At 39.7% G+C, this 26,266-nt stretch overlaps 1 protein-coding gene and 1 pseudogene across 2 annotated transcripts in view; one reads left to right on the top strand and one right to left on the bottom strand.

Annotated features, from left to right (window-relative positions):
• The window catches only part of LOC110043096 (uncharacterized), a 390,873-nt gene that overhangs the window by 297,000 nt on the left and 67,607 nt on the right, over positions 1 to 26,266 (bottom strand). Inside the window, exons 25-36 of one of the 2 annotated variants that reach the window (XM_089292810.1) lie at positions 23,157 to 23,447; positions 22,839 to 23,004; positions 15,173 to 15,354; positions 13,392 to 13,706; positions 12,460 to 12,750; positions 11,685 to 11,862; positions 11,196 to 11,380; positions 7,704 to 7,973; positions 5,672 to 5,716; positions 4,681 to 4,826; positions 3,556 to 3,891; positions 3,000 to 3,100 (exon numbers count right to left, since the gene is read on the bottom strand). The exons of the other annotated variant lie outside the window; for it this stretch is intronic. Of the exons in view, the coding sequence (XP_089148936.1) occupies positions 3,000 to 3,100; positions 3,556 to 3,891; positions 4,681 to 4,826; positions 5,672 to 5,716; positions 7,704 to 7,973; positions 11,196 to 11,380; positions 11,685 to 11,862; positions 12,460 to 12,750; positions 13,392 to 13,706; positions 15,173 to 15,354; positions 22,839 to 23,004; positions 23,157 to 23,447 (2,506 nt within the window). The remainder of the gene's footprint in view (positions 1 to 2,999; positions 3,101 to 3,555; positions 3,892 to 4,680; positions 4,827 to 5,671; positions 5,717 to 7,703; positions 7,974 to 11,195; positions 11,381 to 11,684; positions 11,863 to 12,459; positions 12,751 to 13,391; positions 13,707 to 15,172; positions 15,355 to 22,838; positions 23,005 to 23,156; positions 23,448 to 26,266) is intronic. 2 annotated transcript variants of the gene reach the window in all.
• Positions 16,329 to 19,131, top strand: LOC110047371 (uncharacterized; annotated as a pseudogene).

The raw sequence follows: 26,266 nt of genomic DNA, 5'->3' as shown, positions 1-26,266 counted from the left end.
GGCGATATGTATCCCAGAATTCACGCGGATTCTCACGCCCACTTTCCGATTTCTTTTTGAAGTGTTCTTTTATCGCTTTCCGTCTGAGAGACGTGCATTTGTTTCTTTGCCGTCTATACAGCTCGTAATTACAATCCGTGCGATCTCGCATGAATATTTTCCACAACTTGTTGCGATGCCTAATTGCCTTGCGCCAATCTTCTGTCATGTACGGCACCTGGTTTCCTCTGATGTGTGTTTGTTTTACGGGGGCGTGCTCATCAAGAATGTCCGAGTACAATTGTTCAAACGCGTAAAGCTTGTCGTCAATATCGTCAAACACTTTCATCACGTCAAGAAACGGGACTTTATGCAAATCGTTCAGCATTTTTTCTTGGCTGTAAGACTTGAGACTCCGAAAACAAATCTTTCGCGATCTTAAAATCGGCGCTCTGGATCGGAGAATGCAATAAACAAGAGAGTGATCACTAATTTGCGTATCTACAACATCAGAGCTCAAAGCTGTTTTCTTGTTGTTGGTCAGGGTAACATCCAGCAATGTTTCTGAAGTTCTAGCTTTTCGAGTTGCTTTGTTTATAAGACAATGGAGATCGAAAATGTCCAACAAATCCAGCAGGGTTCGGCCATCCTTAGGAGGCCTATCCGGGTTCAAGTTTTTTAAGTCAAGAAACCGTTAATGTCCTTCATTTAGTCTTCTCAGGGATTTAACTATCCATTCACATCCAAACTTTCTTCCAAAACTTCGGAAAAAAGATAAAGACGTCGCATTTCGTGGACGACCGACAGCCACTGCACTCTAATGGCTGATAGTATACGAGTAGCTCGACCAATCAGATTGCAGCATTTGCATTAGTATACTGGTGGAATTCTACTAAAACTCGATAGAAACACGGAGAACATGTTTTCTATTTCTTTTTTTTTAAAAAAAATTGTTAACTTTGATTATCAAAATGTAAATTACCTTTGCTCGCGCCATCATTACGTCAACAGCTCGTGCTAGTCCTATGTTTCTATCGAGTTATAGAAACACGATTTTAAACCAATCAGCGCGCGTATTTTGTTAGGGCTGTTTTCTAATTGTTCTTGATATAGGCAAGCCAGGGAGGTCTTTTTAGTACCCACGGACAGTAAACCCAAACATGTTCAACTGGAAACTTTTTCATTGCTTTTCTTAACTGGCGCACACAGTAGTGTTTACTGAAAGGCAGCGTTTGCTTTATGGTTTCTTGTGTTTAAGGACGGTGCCTACTAAATACAAAGGTTTTTGCGCCGGGTTAGAAGCACGCCGAAAAAGTAGATCTTTGCAAGGGCCATTGGAATCCAAAAAGACAAATTGGGGTAGCCAAGCATTTTTCCGAGATAATCAGCCTTGAATCTCAGCAAAAATGCTGACATCAACATTTTCTGAAAAAAAGAAGGAAAGAATATTTCTTCACAAATTTCCTTCGAATTCTCTTTTATAAACAGAAAAGCAAACACATTTATAAAGATCTTAAAACTGCATGGTAAATGGTAACAAAAAATCCATTTTTGGTATGTTTTTAATAACAAAATCGTTGCACCAGCGCTTTTAGCGTCTCTGACAGCTTTCCTCTGGTTCAGCCAAAATACAGTCTAAATACTTTTTGCTCACAACCAGAAACTAATCACGTGTTGAACAGGCTTGCCACTTCCATTTCATAACAAAAAATGTGGGGGTAACCACGCGTTTTTTAAAGTTATTGATGTTTTTTTGAAAACTTTTACGGTGCCCGTTACATTTTTTCCTGTCACCTCCCCAGTAAGTAAAACATTTGAGTATTTCGTACTTGCTTTGCGCGCGCACTACGCCATCTGCTGGTACTTGTTTACAGTTGGATTTCAATATAATTCTCGCCAGATAACAGCTAGTTTTCCAGCTGGAAGACGTTAACAGTTAGTGGTTAGTGGTATGCTGCTATTTTGCTGTTCCTGATTTAAGTACGGGTTCATTAACCTTGATTTAGTCACAGTTGGAAAATTTTGCTTTTTTTTAGTCGTGTACTTGGTAACGTAGTTTATTGCGTCAATGTCAACCCCAGCACGCCCATGGCACTTAAACCATGCCTTGTGTGATGCGCAGATAGGATGCGCAGTTACAAAAGTAGGCAGACTCCTTAAGAAATCATCTGAAGGTTTTAAATAATCATTCGAGAATTCTTCGCGGATTTCGATTTCGAACTCAACATATGTTAGCCGCACAAAAGCAATATTTTTGCGCACTAAATTATCAGTTATGCCACGTAGGTTTGCCTTACAATCGATTTGCGAAACAAGAACCATGTAGACTTTCTCTTACAATCGAAAAATGCGAGTCCATTTTTGTAGCTAACGTCCTGGTATAGTTAGTCGATGAATCTGTGTACAGGTCTTTACTCATCTTCCACTGAGCGACATTGAATTGGTTTACCATTGTGAGCTTACAGTCACAAAACAAAGTCGACCATATATACGATACACGAATAAGAAACATTGCAACTAAAACAAGTCATTTTGTGAATAAGTAGTATCGCGCGGTAATCACCTACACTTGACATCAATATCAACGTGTGCGCAAGCGACCGTAAACGCTTTATCTACTGGTCAGTGGCTTTAAAAAAGTCCAACAGGAAACACATGAGGGAAGAAGGAGCGAAATTCAGAGTCCTATCTAAAAACACCGAAAACGACGTCATTTAGTTTGTTCACGACAGCTTAGCAATCTGGCCTCACGGTGGCTGTCTAACGACAGACAGACAACACCTGCAGCTGGTAAATCCTTGTATATGGCATCAATTTCACGTGTGTGGCACGCTAACCAATTGATGATGATGAACCATTAGGATGTTGCTATCCCTTGCATCATGTATTGGGAAGCATCTTCAATTATGAGCAAACCTCCAAATGATATGATTCGTTTCCATACCGAGCGCACACGATGTTTTCCTTAATTTCTAATGCCATTTGCCTTATTAACTGCCTGTTGCATTAACATTTCATACCTTTGTGTAGGAGCCGACCACTGCAAGCCGTTGCTGGGGTAGTTATACATCGCAAAGGAATAAACACCGTCCGTGATCAAAACCAGCTGAAATGTGTTTCCCTGAAAATACAACAAGACGACAGTTTTATGCATTTAACCGACTGCTGTCAGTCTATTATAACGTTCTGCCTCCACCGCCTGAAATTCAACACGATAATGCTTCCATACTTATGAGATTGCCAATGCAGACAACAGCCAATCTAACGCATCAGTTTGCAGTTGAGCTTCAGGTTGAATCTTAGAAGTCTTTTCAACGAAAACGGAATAGACTACACTTTTTCTAAAATTCTATATGCTAACGGGCAATACAGGAAGTTGGAAGGAACGATTAAAAAATAAACATCAAAAACGCTCGAACGAAGGTCGCTACAAATGGATCATTAGTCGGATTATTAGCAGTTTTAGCTGACGAATTCTTAACCGTGTTTAAATAAAGATTATCTATCTATCTATCAGACTATAAATAAAATGATATTTCGTTGTTCGAGAATGTGATACTCTTCTTTTACTCTTACAATGTCTGCCATGCTTGCTGGATAGCGATAGGGCCGCAAATTTTCCCACGTTGTCACCAGTACCCAAGATGCCTGGAAGTCTGTCGGCAAAGGTTTCATTAAGAGCCTTTTGACATCTGACGTTGCTGTATTCAACATGTGAAAGGAACCCGGATCAGAATCTGAATATTCATGGTAGTAGACTCTGGACACTCTCGCGAAAGAGTAATATGTATCACTCAAACTCCAATAAGGTGCAAGCATGGCCCATTTTTTCAGCCACCAGCGTTCTCCAAAGTTATATGGCCACCAAGGAAGCCATTTTGAATCGAAGAGCAACAATCCATTACGGCAGATCTGAAAGAGATCATGCACAATATTTGAAACCTGTGGAGTAACTGCTGTCATAAAACAGTTTGGATTCTTACTGATCAAAAAAGGTATAAACCAAAAGCAATCGTGATTTGTTGTTTGCCCGTTAAATTAATTCTATAAGATGGTGAAGAGAAATGTTTAGAGTAAAAAATATATATATAACCTTTATTTACATTCGGCAATGTTTATAGCACAAGTACTAGTGGGGCCGACCAAACAACTGAAACAAATAATTCACATCGAACATAACATTCTTAAGAATCCCAGCTGGTCGGAGGCAAACCAGTTGGCTATTTACAAGCGTGGCCGAGGATTTGAACTCGGGGCTAACGAGAAACAAATCCAGTCAGAGGTCAGAGCGGGACTCGAACCCGGCCGCTGGATTGCGAGTCCAACACGCTGACCACTCGGCCACGCTGCCTCCACACAGATTAGTTTAGAAAACGGTTATACATGGCTTAGTTTTATTTATTCGCTAATTAATCTTGCTTACAAGGCAACCCTTGCGTCCGTGTCTATAAAGAAACTATTTCAATTTAAGAATATTTTATGGTATAAAAACTGAAAGTAACCTGGTCACTTCTTTATTTACATGCCAAAATCAAGGGGTTAAATTTGGGACTATCGGGAACAAATCCACTTTGGAGACGTGTGGTGGGCTTGCACTTTTAGAGAGCCAGCTACCTAGTGTCTGTTTGTGTCATGCAGGTACATTTTGCACTTGAATCGTCATCAGTTCCGGACAATTTAACTACATATCTGTATACATACGGAAGCATGGTAGTGACGTTTTCCGAAGAATTGCATGCCGTCGTCCGGGATATCGACCTTAAAACATCGCCGCGAATATTCAAAAGTGTTGGGAACTTCAGAATCCCCAGAAGCAGGACCGTAGGGATACATCCGTTTTATTGGAGCTGTGTGTGGCAAGAAAGAAAAGATTAACTAAAGATTAACTCGACAATGAGGTCTTTTCTGGTGTGACTGAAAGAATTTCCTCACTGATTTCGTAGAAATGTTGCGTGATTAGAGCTACATGTAAATGCATTTTAAAGCTAGATACACGAAGAGCGGATTACTGATTTAGTATTCAATGAAAATGCTGGGCTGCCATAGATAAGACAGTTCTAATTTTCAATCGTTTTTGCGTTTTCTTATTTTTAAAATATCGGCCTCGTGTTGCAGTCTTGATATACCAACCTGAGTCTACCTAAGTCTGAAGAATGATGATTACTTCACGATAAATGTTCTTTTCGTCGACAGATACATACCTAATATACAGACATTCCTTCCCTTCATTAATATCGATTCTCGATTTCGGAAAATCTACACAAATATCATTAATCATAAAAGTAAACGGCAATGCAATAATACCATTTTCTCTTTTTTCAGTTTGTGAGCGGGTGGAATTTAACAAATCCTACAATCTCATTGGTTCCGGTAGCGGACGGAATTTTCCCATCCGCCCGGCCCGTTCACGGCGGGCGGAATCGTCCTGTTGATCCATTTTCGCGAACGAATTAGCGGTAATCTTCAATATTTTAGGATCTTTTATACGGACCTCCCAGCCGGCAAATAACATATAGACGGGGCATTTTTATTTTTCAATCATTTCTGCGTTCGTTACTGTAGAATATCCGTGTTTCATGCTGTCTAGATGAAGCAACCAGAGTCTTCCTCCAAGTCTGAGGATTGATATTACTTTACTATAAAAGTAAACGGCAATGCACTAACCGCCAAGACAACGAAATGGTCCGGTTACCTGCAGTAGTAGAGCTTGGTGTATTTATTGGCTCCCCGTTCGGATCTGTGAGGAAGTGGAAACGTATTGCTCTATCAATATAAGCGGGAAATGGAGAAACATAAACGCATTTGTTTCTTCACTAAAGACCATATGAAGCGTGGTATGAGGGGAGAAAGTCCTTCTTTTAGTTTCTAAAGTTGGTGTAAAGTAAACACGAAGCCCCTTGATTAATAATCATGTCTTTCCCTTGTTTATATTACTAAGACCTAGGGTACTGCGTTGGCTGGGCTCTGTCGGGTCCTGTCGACGTCCTTTAACCCTGAAGAATGGCACATAACTCCGCGCCCTTACGTGATCCGCAATGCGTTCTATTGGGGGGTACAAAGAATTGCCCCCAACCACTCACCCTGTTCTGAATTGATAACTACTCATTCATGTGCAAACCTCATATTAATTAAATGATTACCAATCCTTCTCGGGTAAGGACGTAAAAATTCTATTTGTAAACAGATATTTCATTTAAGAATTAAAATGTGCAAGTATCCTTTGCGAAATTATAAGTGATATCCAATCGTGTGAGCAACTCAGTTATTAAACTACTTCATTTTCAGTTTCATGTGGTTCATACTTAACTCTCTACTGTTGTAGAGCAACTATCCTACTCGATGTTCTTTCCAGAGTGACAGTGTTACAGGCTGCGCATATGCAAGATTGCTTTTTCATATTGGCTTAGAAAAATACTTTTAGAAGAAATATTTAATCATAATGTGTAATTTTATAGCTAAGAGAAAGTAGATTTCACAAAACGGATTTAATTTTAGGTCAGTTTTCTTTTAGAAATAACCTATAACTTGTGCTGTGTTTCCGGCCCCGTCAGGTCGGAGTGTGGTCAATACAACATCAAAATGCACCAGTAGTAATTTTCTAGTGTAAGTAATTTTCTTTCTCTAGTATTTCCCCTCAGATTTCTGGGTTACGTACTGTTACTGGCAGCTACATTATGTTAATCCCAGGGTACATAGCGATTTAATGGTAAGATGCGATTAACAACTTAAAATCCTGCTGCGTTTCACTCTTGTTGCCGTCGAATTAATTGCAACACGATCGATACATCTTTCAAGTTTACAGTCAAATTGACTGTTAACCGTCTAATATAAATAAGTTGTTTTCTCCAGCATATCGCCATAGAATTCTACCTTCTATATCTCACTTTAATATAAATATAAATTCCTTAAGAAAACTATGATTAGAAGGTCAAGCTGCTCTAAGTAGCTCAACTGGGCAATATATTTCACTGCGTGGGGGACACCGTACCCAGGGCCGACACGAACTGGCGGAAACAAAACTGGCACAAAACAATTGTGATAGATTTTTTTCCAAAATATCTTTTTGTGACAGCTTTCTCTCTATGTACATGGGCTATTCATCGAGGTTTCACCTTGCTTACACAACGCGGGTGGTTCCACCTATGGACGCCATTTTAAATTTGTCCAATCAAGCTTGAAAAAGAACGCCTAAGCCTTTCAAGTTTCGACCAGAACGTCCCGCATGTGCAGCTCAACACATTATCCCTCCAAATATTACAGCACATTTTGCCCTTGTTACCTTTGCTCACCCTTTGTCTAAATATAATAAAGAACCTTTGTGTCTCTTAGACTTGATTGTCCCTCATCTCAAAACTAGAAATTCATGCGGGTACAGTCCTTACTTCTCCCGGGTTTCATCGGCATAGGGTGACTACAATTATTAGTATTGACCTCTTGGATTGGATTGTAATTAATCCCAGGTGAGATGCTGTGTCAGTAATTTGTTAGATTCTCCTGCCAAATTTCCGGTTACACTGAAACCACTAGGTCATGAGAGACACTGTAAAAGTAGTTTTGTCAAGGCAGGTAGCACAAGAACACTTGCCAGCTTTCGCGAGTCAGAGAGACTAACATGCTAACAATAAGGAGAATGGCGCCCTCCTTTGACGTTAAGTACAATGGCTTAAACCAATATCGAAATTAACTTAATCATGATCGGATGATAAAAGTATGCATTGACGTACCTGTGCCAGTTTCTAAGGTAAAAGTATGGCTCTCGTAGGTGATGTTAGAGGTGGTGAGGACAAGCACCCTGACGGTATATTCTGACTTGGGTTGGATGTCCCTGAGGGATACTAGAGTATCGTTGGTTCTTGCAACATTCCAATACTTTGAAGGTTGAGACAGCTTGTACAACACAATGTAATTCTTCGCAATACCAGTACTAAGCGACGGCTCTTGCCATTCTAATGCAGCTGTCGCTAAAATGGTATTCTCTTCTTTTATTGCAATATCTGAGGTAAAAATGATAATCAGTAACTACGGAAAATAAGGTTCAGAGAAAGTCCAAGATTTTCACCATTTTTTGGTTGTTTGTTTCTTTGTTTGTTTTTCCTATCAGTGATTCAGAATCAAGTTCTAAAGACTTCCACAAGGTTTCAACAATTTTGTAGCCACGTTGCCAACTTGGCTTGAGTGCCATTGGTTAAAAGCTAAGTTGCATGCTTCATTACCTTATGAATAGAGTTTTCTAGGTATAACTTTTAGCTTAACCACTTTAGTATTTGGCTCGTCCCCAATCTCCTTCATTATGTGGTCAGTAAATTAACTGAACTTTCATTCGCGATTTTTCAGGAAATTTCTTCACTTCTTAGCTTATAAGGAGGAGATCGTTGATCGTTGACTCAGCAGGAACAGTCACTGTCAGTTTATTCCACATTGGGTGGCTACTAAATTGGTGAACCTGTCTCGACAGGAGGACTCAGATACCTTTAAAAAAAAAAAAAAAAAAACTCTAATTGTACTGGCTTTTAAAGCATAAAAATGATTGAGTTAACACACTGTATGCACTAGAAGGCTTGTTATGCAGTAGCGTTTAAGAGCAGCTTCGCCAAAATATTAACTAGACTTAGAAATAGTGAAACTTTCTCCAAACTCGCCCAGAATGAAGCCCTACGGGCACTATAGTTACAAAAACACTATTTTTTTACGTTCGATAAATCAAGTATTATTTTAATGTCCCAAATCAGCCAAAATCGATCGAAAATAAGGCCCCATTTATATGGTTTCGGGTACCCGAGACAACCCTCCCCCTAAGGCATCTTTATGGATCCTTTATATGAGAAAACGGTTTCCCTGCAGGCCGAGTCAAAGTTGACCCTGCCTGATTATTCATAACCTTTATTGAATAATCAAATCTAGAAAATATCCCTCTTTTTTAAGTTTCTCTCGGTCATTCGATCACAGTGGGTTTTGCCGAGTTAACTTTCACTTCTTTGATATAAATTTCTGCTCTAAATCCTTAATCTAGGCATTTCGTGACAATCGCCACGCCGAGAGTTGTCCCAGTTTGGCGAGCCAAAGTGTTTATATGAATAAATGTTTTTCCGCCTGCCAGGGTTACCCTACCTGCCGAGGCGAGAAAACTCACCCACCCGAGTTGCCTCCCCCCCCCCCCCCCCGTCCCTCCCGAGACACAAGTCACCTCGGCTAGGGTAACCTGGGGGAGGGTTGTCTCGGGTAACCATCATATAAACGATCATATATAGTTAGTTAACGACCCAAGACAGCTAAACGAGAAGTCTACATTTAGCCCATTTTCAAATGCTAAAAAGGCGTTCTAAAACACGGCTTTTCCCAAAACGACTACTTTGGTCTGAAAGAGCATTGTTCCTTTTTCAAATTAGTGAAATAAAATTTTTCGTAAATAAAATCTCGAGCGCTAAGATAGCGAACTAAGTAATAATAATAATAATAATAATAATAATAATAATAATAATAATAAAATATTTATATAGCGCCAATCCACTATTTGTCCATGGCGCTTTACATTAAATAAAAAAAATATTTAAAAAGCTAAAAAAGGGGAGGGAAAAAAAAATAATAATCTAAAAATTAAAAGAGTTAAAAAGCTTGTTTAAAAAGATATGTTTTTAAATGCCGTTTAAAAATGTCAATCGAACTACTGGATCTTAGTTCAAGTGGGATCGAGTTCCATAGTCTCGGTGCCGCCACAGCAAATGCTCTCTCTCCATATGTTTTCAGTCTAGCTTTCAGATAATTCTCAAGCTAGAGCGTTCGTGGACATTCTGGAGTCCTACAATCTCAGACAGCACGTCACTGGAGCCACTCATATTAGCGGTCATACTCTCGATCTTGCAATTACCAAATCAAATGACACATTTCTTAGTGGTATTTCAATTTTTGACCCAGTGATCTCAGACCATTCTGCTGTAAAAATTAATCTGCAGCTACAGAAACCTCAGTTCAAGAAGGAAACTAGGAACTATCGAAAACTGCGCTCAATTGACTATGATGCCCTCTGTGACGACATTAATAATTCCTCTCATCTTCTCACTTAGACATCTTGGTTTATCAATATGATAACGTGCTGCGCTCGTTGTTAGACCGACATGCACCTATCAAGCAACGTGTGGTTACAGTTCGTCCATCAGCACCCCGGTATTCAACTGAGATTGCTCAGAATAAACGCATTAGAAGAAAACTAGAAAGAAAGTGGCGTTCTACCCGACTTCCAAGTGATAGCGAACTATACGTTCACCAATGTAGTGTTGTCAACAACTTAATTGACTCAGCAAAATCAGCTTATTACACTACCGTTATCAGTGATTTCTCAGGCGATCAGAGGATGTTACGTAAAACTGTTAACTAATTACTTCAGAAACAGAAAGTACAACAATATCCTTCCTGTTTTCCCGACTCCACTAGCCTTGCAGATGCATTCAACAATTTTTTAATCAGTAAAATTGACAAGATACACAATGCACTTACAGAGAGAGCTCCTGAGAATGACTTCAGTTAAGTTTGATAAACCCAAACTTATTTTTTCATGCAATTTTTTTCGATTCCACAAATAGGCCAAAATCGATTGAAAATGAGAAATATATTCAGAGGCTCGTAAACGAAAATTTAAAATATTTATGCAGCACTACCTCTGAGAACGTGACCTTTGACCCGAGCGTAACGAAACCGATTATTGCAAGAAATGCAAACGCTTCGTTACTTTGAAAAATTTTCCTGTGAATCGCAAGAAACTGTTCTTACAGGATCAAATAAGTATCTAAAAGTCGCATTTTGTTTTGGGAAAAGCCGCTTACCAGAACGCCCTTTTGGCATTTGAAAATAGGCTAAATGTAGACCTCTCGTATAGCTGTCTTGGGTAGTTAAATCGTGATTTATATAGCTCTAAACATACAAGAAAGGAAACACAAATACGACGTGCAATCAGTTTGTGATAAATATTTTTAATTTTCGTTTACGAGCCTCTGAATATATTTCTCATTTTCAATCGATTTTGGCCGATTTGTGGAATCGAAAAAAATTGCATGAAAAAATAAGTTTTGGTTTATCAAACTTAAAACAATATTTTTAAAACTAGTGCCCGTAAGGCTTCATTCTGGGCGAGTTTTTACAAATTCGATTTTTCCGCTATTTCTAAGTCCAGTTGATATTTAGGCGAAGCTGCTCTTAAGTACTATCAAACCTAGACTTCGTACCAAGATTTACTGCATTCCTTACAACAAGGTAACGAGCGTGGAAACCATTTTCCTCTATTCCATTGTCTGAATTCAGGCGCAACGTGACATAACTTTGACTGACGCTAACTGCAAACGGAGGGATTTTCCCACAGAATGTCCATTTTAAACTTTGGGAACCGTCACTTACTTGAACGAAATCAGAACTGCAAAATTGGACGAAAAGAAGAACTTTCATATCATTGTTAACAACAAAACACAATAGCACAATGATTTGAGCAAAATTCCTCCATTAATCCGCCGTAGTTGTGTTCCAAAACTGCTTTCTTCTTACATCCGTGTGCAAAATGTGACTTTCATTACCTGACGATGAAATTTAATAAAATATGCTGCGCTGAAGTAATTATGATTATGCCATTAGTAAACGCTTCTAATAGTTTAACCATTTTTGCGCTCCTCACTGAACTTGAAAACTTCTTTAGGTACGTAAGCCACTGACCGAAACGTTACCTGCAAGGACTGCCTTGGCCCTCTGTATGAAAGTAGTCAAACAGGACTATGATCTTTGCTTCTGTTAAATCCATCCCTTGACCTATTATCCAGGTGCAGTTTGAATTACTCGGATACTTGTTCGGGTAGTTTGGACTGGTTAAGTCTGATACCTCGTTGGGTACGAAAAACAGACAGCCTGAAAACATCATAGAGCGGGGTTTAGAGATGCGAGCAAACCCGTTGTAGTGCTTGTTATACGACTTTCTCCATCATATTGCGGCAGATGGTGCCGGAGATGCTGGTAAGTTAAAGTAGCTACCACCTGGGCTAGTAAAGGGATCTCACTTGGAACAACATGTGCATTACCTTTACGGTTTTGACATAACTTCGCCTTTTGGGTGAGGGAACAATTTTGAGAATCATTGAGATAACGAGCGTTTGGAAAGAGTAGGCTAAGGGCATCATTTGCATTGCATTCATCGCCATGTATTTACTTCGTGTGTGTCTTCATCGTATATGAGTGTATTAGGAACTCAAAAATTGACCAGCTCTCAGTTAACTCGACAGATCAGTTTGTAGAGCAATGCATCAGTATCACAACGGTCAAAAGTTCGAATTGCACATTCCGTTTAAGCCTTAATACTCTCTAAGTTGCGTTCACAACTGCGATGATGGGTTTCTAAAAATTCCACAGGCTTATAATTTTCGAATGTATAACTCAGTGACATTTAAACTAAATTTCCAGGCGGATTCGACATCGATTAAATAAACTTCGCTGAAAATTAAATAGTACCTGTTTTTGCATACTGTGGCCTACTTTGGACTCCAACGCCAGGACTAGTAAAACCAGCAATCTGGATCCTGTACAATGTTAACACTTTCAGCCCTTTAATCACCGCAGATACAGCTGTCGCCTGGAGAGAAATGTTGTTATAGCTTTCCGGTGTCCATGCTTCCTTATACTGCACCAGGTATCCCAAGAGTTTTCCCATTGCGTCGTTTTCACTTATGGGAGACCATGTAATAACAATACTAGTAGAACTAGTGCTGTAAGCAGTTATATTATCAGGAGGTTTTGAAGGAACTGTAGATGGATAAAAGAGTAGGTATCGATCATTGGTCTAAAAGCAAAAGATAAATATAGTTTTGCTTCGCGAACACATACTTAAGTACATTTCGTAATTATACATATATCAAGATACTGTGAAAAGAAATAAATTCAGCTTTTTTTTATCTTTGCATATAGTGTGTTTAACACTAGATTACTGCAATGTTTGTTTGCGTCCCAGGGGGTACTCCCCAAAGTTTTTGGTGAGGATGGGTGGCTCGAACCTTGAAACTAGTAACCTATTTCAGATCAAAATCTATGATTGTCCATACTCTTTTTCATGCCTGAGCGAAAAATCGATACCCTATTTTAGACCTCTAAAATTAACAAAAGGTCCTTATACATAACCGCAACTATCAAGAAATGGCTTCCATTTGAGTAAACATTTGAAAAGGGCTACAAATCTGCCGATGTTGATGCAGAAAAAAGAAATAGTTCCTTATAGACAAAATACCCAATGCATTGCCAGGAGCCCACCCGCAATGCCAATCCAGATGAAAAACATACCCTTTTTTGGACCAAAACCGCTCAAGAACCATACTTTTTGAAGCCGCACGTACTTATATTGCCTCAGCCTTAGCTGTTGTTAGTTCTTAAACTGTAAGTGAAAAACTCACCATCTTCCTTTGTTCGAAGCAGAACAACACTGCTGCTTCTCATTGCAATTCTACGATTGGTCTGCCCTTTGACCAAGGCCACGACTTGAACCTGATACTCTGTATAAGGCTTAAGCGTTCCCACCAGTACATTTGAAGAGGACACAATAGCTGTAGCTAGACGCGATCTGTCATTTATTCCAGTAGCAGTACAAACAGCCACGAAAACAAACAAATCCTGAACCGATATGGCATGTGTCACGCTGGACCACCCTACTGATATTGTTGTTGAGGTAATGCTCTCAGCAGTAATGCTCCAACCATTTAACTGAGGGGCTGTAGTACAAGAAAATCAAACAGTGGAGATTTAGTCCACTCGAGTTAGAAAGATATCTTACGGGTATTACTATTTCTAGATATGATACTTGTATTGCCTATCATATTATCTTTCACTTGACACGGCAATTTACCATTGAACTAAGTGTAAGACTAACGGTTCACAGTTTTGGGGAAGATCCCGAGAAGATCTAGCTTCTCGAAATATTCTAGCAAGACCTCTGTTACCGTATCGAGTATATCTCTTCGACATTTACTTCCGGTTACCTTGAAAAATGAAGAAAATGCTCTCTCACGTATAATTTTTAATTACCTAATGTGCTTATTTCTAAGAGTTTGAGCACTTTTAATTAAATGACATCACAGCTTCACTATCAACAGTTTTCTTTAGCAATCCTTCTTTTCGTCGTGTCTCTACAACCAAAATAAGGTCAAGGGCTGTTTTAGCAGAAGATGATTATGCGGGTAAAGTTCAATCCCTTTCATTGGTAACAGTAAAAACGTTAATAATTCGGGTCTTCAACATTGTGTCTTATGAAGACGTGATTGACAACCGCATTTATATACAAAGTTTGAGCAGCTGTGAACATAACAACTGTGTCACGACTGCTCAAGCTGTGTATATAGCTGTGATGATCAATCATGTCTTCATATCTTTCTCTGCAGTTCAAATATATGATCTTTCATATATTCCCTTGTTTCTTCGCTATCACGGGTATATTACGAACTCACAAGGTGACCAGCTACAAGTAGGATTGGAAACTCAGTTGGTCGAGAACTGCACCGGTATCGCAGAGGTCATGGGTTCGATTCCCGTTCAAGCCTGAATTATTTCTCTTTAGGCTCTAATTTTACAGCTGATCAAGCTATGTATATGACTGCGATGATCAATCATGGCTTCATATATTTTTCTGTAGTTCAAATAGAGCGATTTCAATTGAGTGTCGTAAAACCAAAACTAAACCAATTACTTACCAATTAGACTGCTCATCCAATCTCAAACCGTAGCAAAACCAAAACCAAACCCCCAGTAATTGCCTGATTAATCTCGACACTCAGTTGAAAACCGCTCTATACGATCTTCCATACATTCACTTTTATTGAATGTCCTGCTGAAAAAAGGCTTGCCACATATAACTAGCTTAAAATACTCCCTAAAGATTAAAACACACTTATAGCTGCTTTTCTAAATGCCTTGTCACCGAAATCCTCCACCACAATTTACACACATTCGGTTTTAACAACAATGTGATAGAAAGGTGGTTATAAATACTGCAACTGATTGCATGCTCTGAAAAAATAAAAAGAATCAATCAGTGCTACCCAGTCCGTCATTTTTTTTGTCTCCATTTAGGCAATAACAGCTTAAAACGCTTACAATTCCGCGGGTAGATCTCTGATATTGTAATGAAAAGTGATTAATTACTTATTTTCTACTCAGGTTATCAGAAATTTGGAGGACTGACCTTTGCTTAATGAGCCGTTAAGCATGTAATATTTGGCTTGGAAGCCGGGTACCATATTTGTAAAACGATCCGAGTGGTAACGCAGCAACAAGGACGAACCGCCCGATAGAATTGATAATCCCGTCCTTGAGCCGCATATCCTATCTACTTCCTGTCCTTTCTGGATGTCAAGATAAAAACGACTGTGGGAAAAAAACAAATAGTTTCAACTTTACTACATAAAAAAAAGGACAGACTTATGTTTACTCAAAATATAGTAATTACTGTGGCTATGAGCCAATCAACTTGGGAATGGATTGTCGGTAAACATTGGTTTGTAATCCGTCGGTCGTATATCATTTAATTATCGAGGCATTGTTAAAGAAGAACTGAAGCCAAAATTCAAGCAAGTTTTTGTTATTTATATTTAATTATTATACTATATGAAACAATGCTCGTTATTTTTTTTCCTCGCAAACAAATTTTTTCACGCCAAAAATCTAAGGTTTTTACTGCTTATTTGGTTCTTGTGCGGCGCCTCGGAAAGCTTGTGTCAGCGGTTCGTACTGAAGCTTATGACGTATGATATGGGGAAGAAAGTAAACATTGCCAGAGAGCCTTGTATGCACTTGCGGCGAGGTACAAGGAGAAGAAACAAATTTTGCGAGGGGAAAGACGGCTAAAGGGTCCACAAATAATATTCAACTCCTTTAGGTATTGTGTAAGTTTAGTCCATTTTCAATTGACGGATCTCACTCGCCCACGTTGGGAATCGAATGTCGAAAACACGTACATAAGCTCATTAGCCAAGTGATTGCAAAACATTCTGCAATTGTACTGAAAATGTCATGTGTTTACTCTTTTTGACCATTAACAGAAAGCATATGAACATTTTGCAGAGTATAAATGTTTTTTTTCCTGATCCTACACGTTATATTCCGCAGATCCGCTTTGTTTTGCAGAGTAAAGCAAGTTATGATCGAAGTGCTAAGATCGCGCGGAGGTCTCCATGATGCCAGATGTCAGATGATAACAGAGGAAATAAAATTTCGAAATCTGCAATGGACTTTGGTTGACTTTTTATTTACGCAGTATATTTTCCGGTCTTACGTAAGGAACCCGCATAAATGTAGACTCCTTAGCTCTAGTGCATCATTTCGGATCTCTCGGTCTCATCATGGTGTACTGCGCGGCCTTTGACTGCAATAACGACTCACGATTTACTACTGGTATATCGTATCATTGTTTTCCAAGTGACCCATCTATCAGAGAACAGTGGTTGGCAAAAATCTCCCGTGTTGATCTCGTCATTTCTAAACACTCAAGGTTGTGTTCGGAACATTTCGCGCCCGATTGTTACGAGCGTGACTTAAAGGCAGAGTTACTCGGCTCCAAACCAAAAGCCATCTTGAAACCAGATGCTATACCCTCTCTATTCTCACATAGACCACCACCCAAAAAACCAAGACTATCGTCTGAGAGACGTTCTCTGGAGAAAACCAGACAAGAGGTAAGACCTTTGTTTTATCAGTTATTCACACTGAAGGGCTAATATATCATGGAGCTGTTTCAATTTTGTGTAATCAAGCCTCGATACATTCACTCTGAGGTTGCATGACTCCTAAATACACCACCATGAGACGTGTAGTTTCCCCGGGGCCAATAATTGGAAAAAAAAACAAAAACAACAACACAAGATTTAATTATTTAAGATGTATTAAGAAAGGCGAGTTAATTTGGATTCTTCCCTTGAAATCAAAATTCAGCTGTTCCAGAAAATGAAATCAACTGAAATTGATTTAACTTGAAATCCCTTGAAATCCCTTGAAATCAAAATTCAGCTGTTCCAGAAAATGAAATCAACTGAAATTTAATTTTAAAAAAAAATTAAATAAAGACTTATTCTTTCAAATGCAATCCCGAAACCTTTGACTGTACTGTATTTCCATTCCTCTTCTCCTACTCTTACTAAAAATTAGCGACACGTGAATAATTTAATGTATGGCTTTACAGATATATGTATACTGTTTGTTTGCAGTATCTTGCCTCTGTTAGTAATGCTAGTCCCATGCTACTGGACCCACCTGCTGGATTTAATGAACCTCAACCAAGTGAATCTACACCAACCGAATCAGTAGACAAAGATCCTGATAATGCCGTGCTGGTTCAGTCTCAAGATCAAGAAATTCAGGTCAATCTACCAAAGGAGGGTGTTGATGTTGGATGCCAGTTTCATGCCAAAGGAGAACAGCTAATGATGAAATCAGCTGATACCCAGACTGAATTTACTTTTTATATCCCGCGTCTCTGCACCACAAGCACTCAAGTTGAGGAGGATGACTTCCAAATTCAAGAGGAAGACCCACCTGGCGAGGAAACTGCTGAACCAGAGGTCTCCCCACAAAAGGATGCTACTTACCTCCCATCAACATCAGAATGTTTATCGGATGATTCCAGTGTATCAGGATCCGAAGATGAGGGGGAAGAAAAATTAAAGCCCCTCAACCCACAAGATGACGCCAAATTTGTTGTTTTCAAACAGGAGCTCTTCAAGCTTTTCAAGCGATGCCCTGACTGTGGTGCAGTTGTTATAAAGAAGAAGTAATACACCCAGGGAACTCAGCTATTTGTGACCCTAATTTGCAAGAATGGTCGCAAAAATTTCTGGAGTAGCCAGCCAATGATTGAAGGGATGGCAGCTGGAAACTTACTGCTGTCATCATCTATTTTGCTCAGTGGTTCAACTTACACAAAAGTAGCATCTCTAGCAGATATTCTTAAGTTAAAGTTTTTAGTGAGAGAACATTTTACAACATATAAGATAAATATTTATTTCCTGTAATTAACGAGTTTTGGCATCAGGAGCAAAATTCTGTATTTTCCGAGCTTGGGGATAAAGATTTGTGGCTTTCAGTGGATGGGCGCTGTGATAGCCCTGGTCATAATGCGAAATATGGCACGTACACAATGATTGACCAACAAACTGACAAAATTGTCGATTTTCATGTTGTTCAAGTTACTGAAGTGAACAGCAGCAATGCCATGGAAAGGGAGGGATTTAAGCGCTGCATGAACCACATACAAGATCATGGGGGGGGGGGAGGGGGGAGGGCAAATTACAGTTGTTGCCATTGATCGCCATGTTGGTATCAGGGCAGGCATGAAGCGAAACTTCCCGGAAATTGATCATCAGTTTGATGTTTGTCATCTGGCCAAAAGTATTACTAAAAAACTGACAGAAAAATCAAAGAAGAAAGACTGTGGCGACCTATCACCTTGGATCAAATCTATTTCGAATCATCTTTGGTGGTGTGCAGAAACATGTGAGGGGAACAAGGAGCTGCTGAGGGAGAAGTGGATATCCACTGTGCACCATACTGCTGACATCCACTCCTGGGACGCCGCAGACATCTATCATGAATGTCCTCATCCACCCATCCCTCGAGATGAAGCAAGAAAAAAGAGGTGGTTGCGACCAGGCTCCGCAGCTCATGATGCACTAAGGGAGGTTGTTTTTGATAAAAACCTCTTGAAGGATATTCAGCTATTGTCATTGTGCTGTCACACTGGAAATTTGGAGGTGTACCACAGTGTCCAAACTAGGTACGTCCCCAAAAGTCAACATTTCTCACACAAGGGCATGGTTGCACGTACCCAGCTGGCAGCCCTGGATCACAATGCAAACACTGGAAGACAGCAGGCCACTGCGACAAGGGGTGCCAACCAAGGTGAGCTTCAGTACAAGCTTGTCTTTCCAAAACACACAAAAGAGTGGGTGGCAAAACCAATTATGAAAAAGACAAGCAGAGATTATCTGAACCCTATTCTGGACGCCATTGTTGACAGAAAAAGGCAAAAACCCCGCGAAAGGAGTGCAACACTCACAGCCCCGCACATTCCTAAAAAATATCGCTAGCAAACCTAGGCCTCCCAGAGCAGATGTTATTACTAAGCTTACTACAAGATTTTCAAACAATTAAAATAAAATGCATATTTGATTATGCGACAAATGCAGATTTCATAAAATCAACACTTAAATTCAATCAAAAAACTGTTATTTAACATGGAATTGCTTCGTCAGAGAGGGTTTATCGCAAGGTGTTTTAATGAAACCGCAATATCCTGAGTTGCATTTTTATTGTATGGAAATATGTAGATTTTAAAAGTAGAAGTAGAAGTAGAAATGTATGGTACCAAATGGTATTCTTTGTCTCACTACAGAACTCATGAATACTTATGAATACACGAACTTGGGAATGTACAATTTATTGTATTGGATAAATAATTTCACATACCATGAAAACTTAAAATAAGATATGAATAAAGAATCAACTCGGAAGAGAGGGGTAAAAGATTAGGCGGTTGGGGAGCTATGTTTTCTGCCAAGGAAAGTTTCTTAAATTATTTTTATAGAACGCGAGGAGCTAAATCAAAACCTTGACAAACCAGTTCAAACCACCTCGCCATTCAAGTTGCTAAAGATTTGCTTTCCAATGATGACACCTTGCAGGATAGAACCACCATTTCTGTCGATGACATTGTTGACCTGTTGGATTTCTGTTTGTCGACAACAAATTTCAAGTATAACAACAATCACTACCAACAGATCTTTGGTACCGCCATGGGCTCTCCAGTGTCAGCTGTTATGGCAAACCTGGTCATGGAAGACCTTGAAAAACGAGCACTATCCACCTCTCCTTCCCAACCGTGTTTTTGGAAACGATATGTAGATGATGTGTGTGCCGCTGTTAAATCCAACCTGGTGCTAGCCTTACAGAGTCGTTTGAACAATATCGAGCCGTCGATCCAATTTAAAGTTGAAAGAGAAACAGAACGGAAAATATCCTTTCTTGACGTCACTGTCTGTCGACAAGATGATGGCCAACTCTCCACTAAAGTTTATCGCAAACCGACACACACAGAAAGATATCTCTCGTTTGACTCTCACCATCCGGCTGCTCACAAAAGGGCTGTGGTCAAGTCTCTGACTGATCGTGCAAAAGCTATCCCGTCTTCTGTTGACCAACAATCAAAGGAAATGAAACAGCTGATCGCGGCACTCAGGGCGAATGGCTACCCGAAACGCTTTGTTATTCATGCAAGTAAACCGGAACGGCGTTCTCAACAAACGCCTGCAACTCCACTGGATGACAAAAAAGGTTTCTGCATTTTACCGTATGTCAAGGGCACTACGGAACCGATTAAGCGAATCCTAAGCAATTACAATATCAAAGTTGCTTTAAAACCACACCATACCATCGGCAATTTATTTCCCAAACTAAAAGACCCAGTCCCGAAAGATCAGACTCGTGGCGCATTTTATTCAATTCCCTGTCAAGGCTGTGACAAAAGCTACATCGGAGAAACGAAACGAAAATTTCCCACCCGGCTCAAAGAACATCAAAAAGCGGTTGTAAACAAACACTCGCACAAGTCAGCTTTAGCGGAACATTGTTTACACTCTGGCCACACCATCTCCTGGGAATCTTCAAAGATCTTACGTACAAGCACAAATTGGCGCAACAGACGTATTTTAGAAGCATGGGAAATTAACACTTGTAGAAATCCGCTGAACTGTAATGATGGCATGCATTTGCCGCACTAATTTTTAAATTTAGCCCTAAGGGACAAAACATAATTAGCTCCGATTTGCCGATTTGCATAGTATAAGAACGTGCCTTTTCAACAAATTTCCTTGTCACTTTCCCCTGATGAAGGCTGAAGTTTTAGCCGAAACGATGGGACTTTTACAAAAAGAATTTTTACTACCATTTTTACATTTTAAACCAGAGTAACGTTTTTTCAATTATAAACCAGTTCAGTTTTCATGATCATGCAAAGTTCAAGATTGTTTGTAATTAATTCAGATCCAGTTCTGGTGCCTTGAAACCTTCATAGTAGCCACTTTCTTCGGGAAATTCTCTACGAATGGCGTTCACAACGCACGCTGGAATCACTCGCCGGTTTTTCTTCCCCAGTGCACCATGAACCCACCAGGTGAACTGACGGTATGCTGCTAAGCGCCATGTTCTACAGATCGAATGGGAACCATTACCATCACTACAGTGCACGATAACTGAGGTTGGGGAAAAAACAAATTAAACTGACATTACAGAAGGCATACTTGCCTATTTACGATGGGGTCCCGCTCGGTTCTTCACCAGGAGAATATGTAGGCTCGAAAAGAAACGGTTGTACGCTCATGGTTACGATCAAGTGGGCAATAAATAGGTGAATAAATCCCCAGAAAATACAAAGATTTGTGTCGCAGTCTGTTGCGAAATAAACAAGCTTCCCCATATCATACGTCACAACTTACTGCTACAAGCCGCTGACAATAATTACGAGCCCACAGTGTTTAAGCTCAAAAAGCGGGAAAAACTCAACTTTAAACCAAATTATCGAAGAAAAGAAACGCAACAGACACAAATAACCACCGAAACTTGGTTTTACATGTCTTAGACTTCTTAAAAATACAATATAAAAAAGTATTGAATATTGGCCTCAGTTCTCCTTTAAGAAATAGTGCAAAACGTAACAGTAAGAGAATACATAAGGGGATGCGGCACCGTTAAAAACATTCATGAAGTTATCGGTAACCCTTATCCGAGACGCTATCACAAAGAAATTACGGCTTCTTATCCGCCGATCACCAAAGCTAAGTTAGCTATTCTTAGCTAATGATTGGTCAGTTTAGCGGGTCGTATTCTACTTTACGGTCCGCTAAAATTTAAAGCTGTTTTTGTTGCCAAAATGTGTCGTGAAATTGTGCATTAAAACCTGCTAACGACTTACGAGTCACTTGGCAACGATTTCAAATCGACTCTTTTTGCTTTCGAGGTGCGTCAGAAATTTGAAGCCGTTCCGAGTGAAAAGAAATCGTTCCCGAATCCGTCAGACACACACAATAGAGATATATATGTTATTGGCCAGCTGGGAGGTCTGTATAGTGAAAAACTGTGACTGAGGTCTTGAAAATGCTGCCCCAGGCCGTAAATCGATGGGGAAAATACTCGGTCCGTAACTTACAGTACGGCCCTCGAACTCGGTTTGTAAGAGGTATGTATGTGTTGCGACATCCACCATAATATACAGCTAAACCTGAAGGAGCCTGGTCTGACGTTTGAAATAGATAACTTTGTGTCAGCCTTGCAGTAGTCTTTGACTTATCATCGTTCAGTTACTTTTCAAGTTTGGCCAATTAGATCTACTGTGAGATCCAACGTTCAATCAAGCACGATCTTCGTTCACGGCTTTGCACTTTATTTAGTTTGTTAACAGGAAGCGCAGGAGCGAAGAAAGTATCGAGTGAATTTCCCATTCATACCGACAACTTGGAGTTTCCAAGCTAAAGCTGAGAGCCATGTAAACTCGATTATCTGAACGAACACGATTCTAGGAAAGAGTCAAATTTAGATAATGTATTTTATTTTTTTAATTTGGAAGAAACTAGGCTACTCTGTCGCCTTGCTGAAAATGAGTAAAGTGGATCTATTCCTGTTCAAACAAGCAGCAGCAAATGAATGGTTTCATTGAAACAGGTGAACCGTTTGCATGCCTATATAAAATTTTACCCTCCAAGACAATATTTAAACTTCCAACTTGCTTGCTTCAATTCATACCACATGCTTTGGTTCGTGTCAACAAGAAGACAATCAAAATTTACAAGAATGGAAAATTTTCTTACCTGCAGTTCCACGAAGAAGGTAAATTAAAACTTGTGAACGTGATCAGAAGTATCGTGTAGTTGTCAGGGGCAAAGTAGCTCCACGCACAATCACTAGCTTCAACGTAGTGAGGGAACCCAGGAGAGACAATTTCGCCAGACCGATTAGAAATTGACCATCCACACCCTTAAACCACAAAAAATATATTTCAAGAACAAAACAAAGCTATCTGGCCCTAAAAAAATTATAAGAACAATCAGCTATTTTCTATGAACGCCCCAGAAATTAATCCGAAAATCGAAGACAAATTTACAAAAAACTGGCTGGACTTCACTTACAACTTTTGATCCAATAGCTATACGACCGTGGACCTTCTCCCATAGTTGTAAACGCCGTTATCCATATGCTATACCAAGTGTCTGGATCTAAGTCAGTCAATTCAACCTGCAGCTGGTCTGGTCGCGCAGTGACATTTCTAGTTTGATAGTTTCTGTAAGATAAGTAATGCACTCTGTAACCTCCAAGAAATAATGCCCCGAACTCATCTTGTGGTAATGTAAACCAGCTTACAAAAGCTCTCTGATTGTCCAAGGCCACAACGGTATTAAGCCGCGGTGCTGCTGCGGGCACTGTAAAAGAATTATAAGCGGTGCAGTTAGTTAAAAATGTACTGACATGAAAACCTTTGGTCATACAATATTCGATTAACTTGAAATAAAATATAGATTTAGCCAAGCCTAAAAACGGAGCTCCTGATTCCAAAATGTTAACCTGACTTGAGTCTCCGATCCAGTCGAAAACCAGTACCTGGACAGTAGCCAACTTAAAAAAAAAAAAAAAAGCGTGACCTCGATGAGCTCTAAACCTGAGCCCACAATATGGACAAATGATACTCGTGAGCAGATACCTTGTTTTGAAAGGTGTCAATTGACCTTAACTCGACATTGATGTCCAATATAAAAGATGAACGTTTTAAACCGAGGCTGCATGTTCCAGTCGACCTAAAAACTGGAGTATGGCCGCCATGATGCGAGCGTACGCGCGCACAAGCTATACCACTAGCTATGATGACGGTGAGAAAGACAATTTATGGGTTCCCATGAGTATGGTGCTCCGGTTGGCAGCCCTCTCGGAACCTGGAGCTCCGCAAATTTCATTGGTTGTTTGGAATGTCCTGGCGCTATAAACCGTAAGCTTAAGGAATGCAAAACTAAGTCAAAAATACCAAGTTTTTAAAAGTAGTACGACCAGAAATAATTTCCGCTGTAAAGGGGTTCTGCCTGCTACAGTTAAACGTAGTTCTAGGCTTTTTAATAAGGGACAGTGTCCTGGCTGATATGTCATGTTTTGAAATATGTATGACCACTAGCTCGCTATAAACTTGCTTCATTAAGAAGAAAGAAAAAATGACAAAAGTGGGGAAGGCAAATAGATTGAACTGTAATCCACTTCTATCCTTTCAGTCTGTACTTCTAATTGTAATATATTTTGTTCTGCGAATTATTTACGCAATTTATTTGTATATTTGATGGCATTTTCATTTAACAATATACTCCGGAAATAAGGAAAGAGATATTCAGCTCGGACAATGTTTGTAAACACGCTTTAAGATCTATTGAAATAAAACATTTATGAGGGTAAAAGTTAGAAAAGTTAGAAAAGTAATGACTTTCAGAAAGTAATGCCAGCCAGAAAGCACGTGTAGCGAAAAAACATTTCCTCTTGTTAGCGAATCCCGAAAGTGGCGGCCCTTGGCAACGACGCTACGAAAGTAGCGAAGTAGCAACGTGAAACGTAACTTGAATTAAGAAACAATAACAACAACAATAACAGGCGCACTGGACTGATTTGTTTAAATATCCATTATTCCACAGGCAATATATTAAGGACCTTTAGGTACGAGATTAAGAACGGCGTACGAGTTTTCAAACGTTATACTTCTTTTTTAAAAAGAAGACTGATTGCTTTCGTAAAGAAGGATGAGAATTTTTTCTATTAGACATCGATCGACCTACATACAGGTATATAGCTACCCGAAAGGTGTAAGCTCCCGAAAGTTACGACCCTCCAAAAATAGCACCAGCAAAAGGTCCCTTACTGCAAAAGTAACGAGCACTGTAGCTTTTGGGACTTTACGGTATGTGAAATTTCCTGTAGCTTTAAACTGGTAAAAAGCATATCTCTCGTGATCAAAACTAACGCTATAAAAGAACGACGTGTCGACTGATCAACAGTCATTTTCAAGTTCGGCAGAAGAATAAAATGATTAATGACTGGAGGTTGGGAGCGTTTTTATACGGTATCTCTGCGCTTCACGGCTTCGCCGCTCAAAAATTTGTCTACCAATTAAATTTGCCAGCGTGCAAATGCTGCTTTCTATAATCAAAGTGGCTGTGAGCCGCTGAAATCAGAAAATAAACTATAAAAAGTCAAGTTTAAAAAACACTGACACAAAAACACAAAACATACTTTCTGTACTGTCTAAACAATTTACGAATCAAAGTGGCTGTGAGCCACTGAAGTCGGATAATGATTTATGAAAGGCTGAGAATGGAGTTTTTGTATAAATTAAATAACTGGATCGGAGTCCATTCATAGCTTATGTCCGAACGTAGTCGTTCGAAATTAAGCTTACATCGAAATGTACAGTCTCCCGCTACTCCAGCTCCATTGAGTGACGAATGACGCCATTGTTAAACATCCAAACAGATCCACGAATCAGCACGGATGAGAAACATTACCAGAAAGACAGTAATTCGACTCCGCTTGAACAAGCTCAGCAACGACTTAATTGAAGGATAAGCTATCGACTCGTACGACTTTCGCGCGACCCTTACGCTTGCTGTTCTAACAACCAGCGTTTTTGTAGAAAGCAATATAATGAATATGTTTCACGGATATTCTGCAGATGTCGATGTGGCGCAGTGGAGTAGGTGACCCCCCGACTAGCGAGAGGATGTGAGATCGACTCCTACTGCGCTTAGCCAATCTCTTTTTTTGCTAAAAATAGTTTACCGAAACACAGCCTTTGCCTTTCCAATGCTTAAACAGAACATTTACCAAAACACAGCCGGTTTGCTTTCCGAAGAAAAATTAACGGAAGCGGCGCTACTTCCCTTGAACAGCATTGAATTGGTTTAACAGTGAGAACTTCAAGCTAAAACACATACGCTGTCGACCGTGTAGAAATGATCCACGAATAAGAAACATTGCCACAGAAACATATCACTTGGTGAATAAATCTTTTCCGACTTGTGGGCAACCAACGGCCACCGCTTTATATACCGGTCAGCGGAGTTACTAAAAGGTTAGCAGGAATCGAACGACGGAAGGAAGGAGTGAGCGAAGAAGTAAAAGTCAATGTCCTACCTATACACAGAAAATGACATTTTCAGAGTAAAAACGACTAAAGTTGTTCTCATGCTGAAACCTTCGTGATTCATCTCAA

This window comes from Orbicella faveolata, unplaced genomic scaffold (assembly GCF_042242905.1).
Source record: "Orbicella faveolata isolate gen_17 unplaced genomic scaffold, um_ofav_v1 contig_24, whole genome shotgun sequence".
NCBI classification, from domain to species: Eukaryota; Metazoa; Cnidaria; class Anthozoa; order Scleractinia; family Merulinidae; genus Orbicella; species Orbicella faveolata.
Note: the sequence above shows the minus strand (reverse complement) of the source record. Positions and strands in the feature narration are given on the sequence as shown.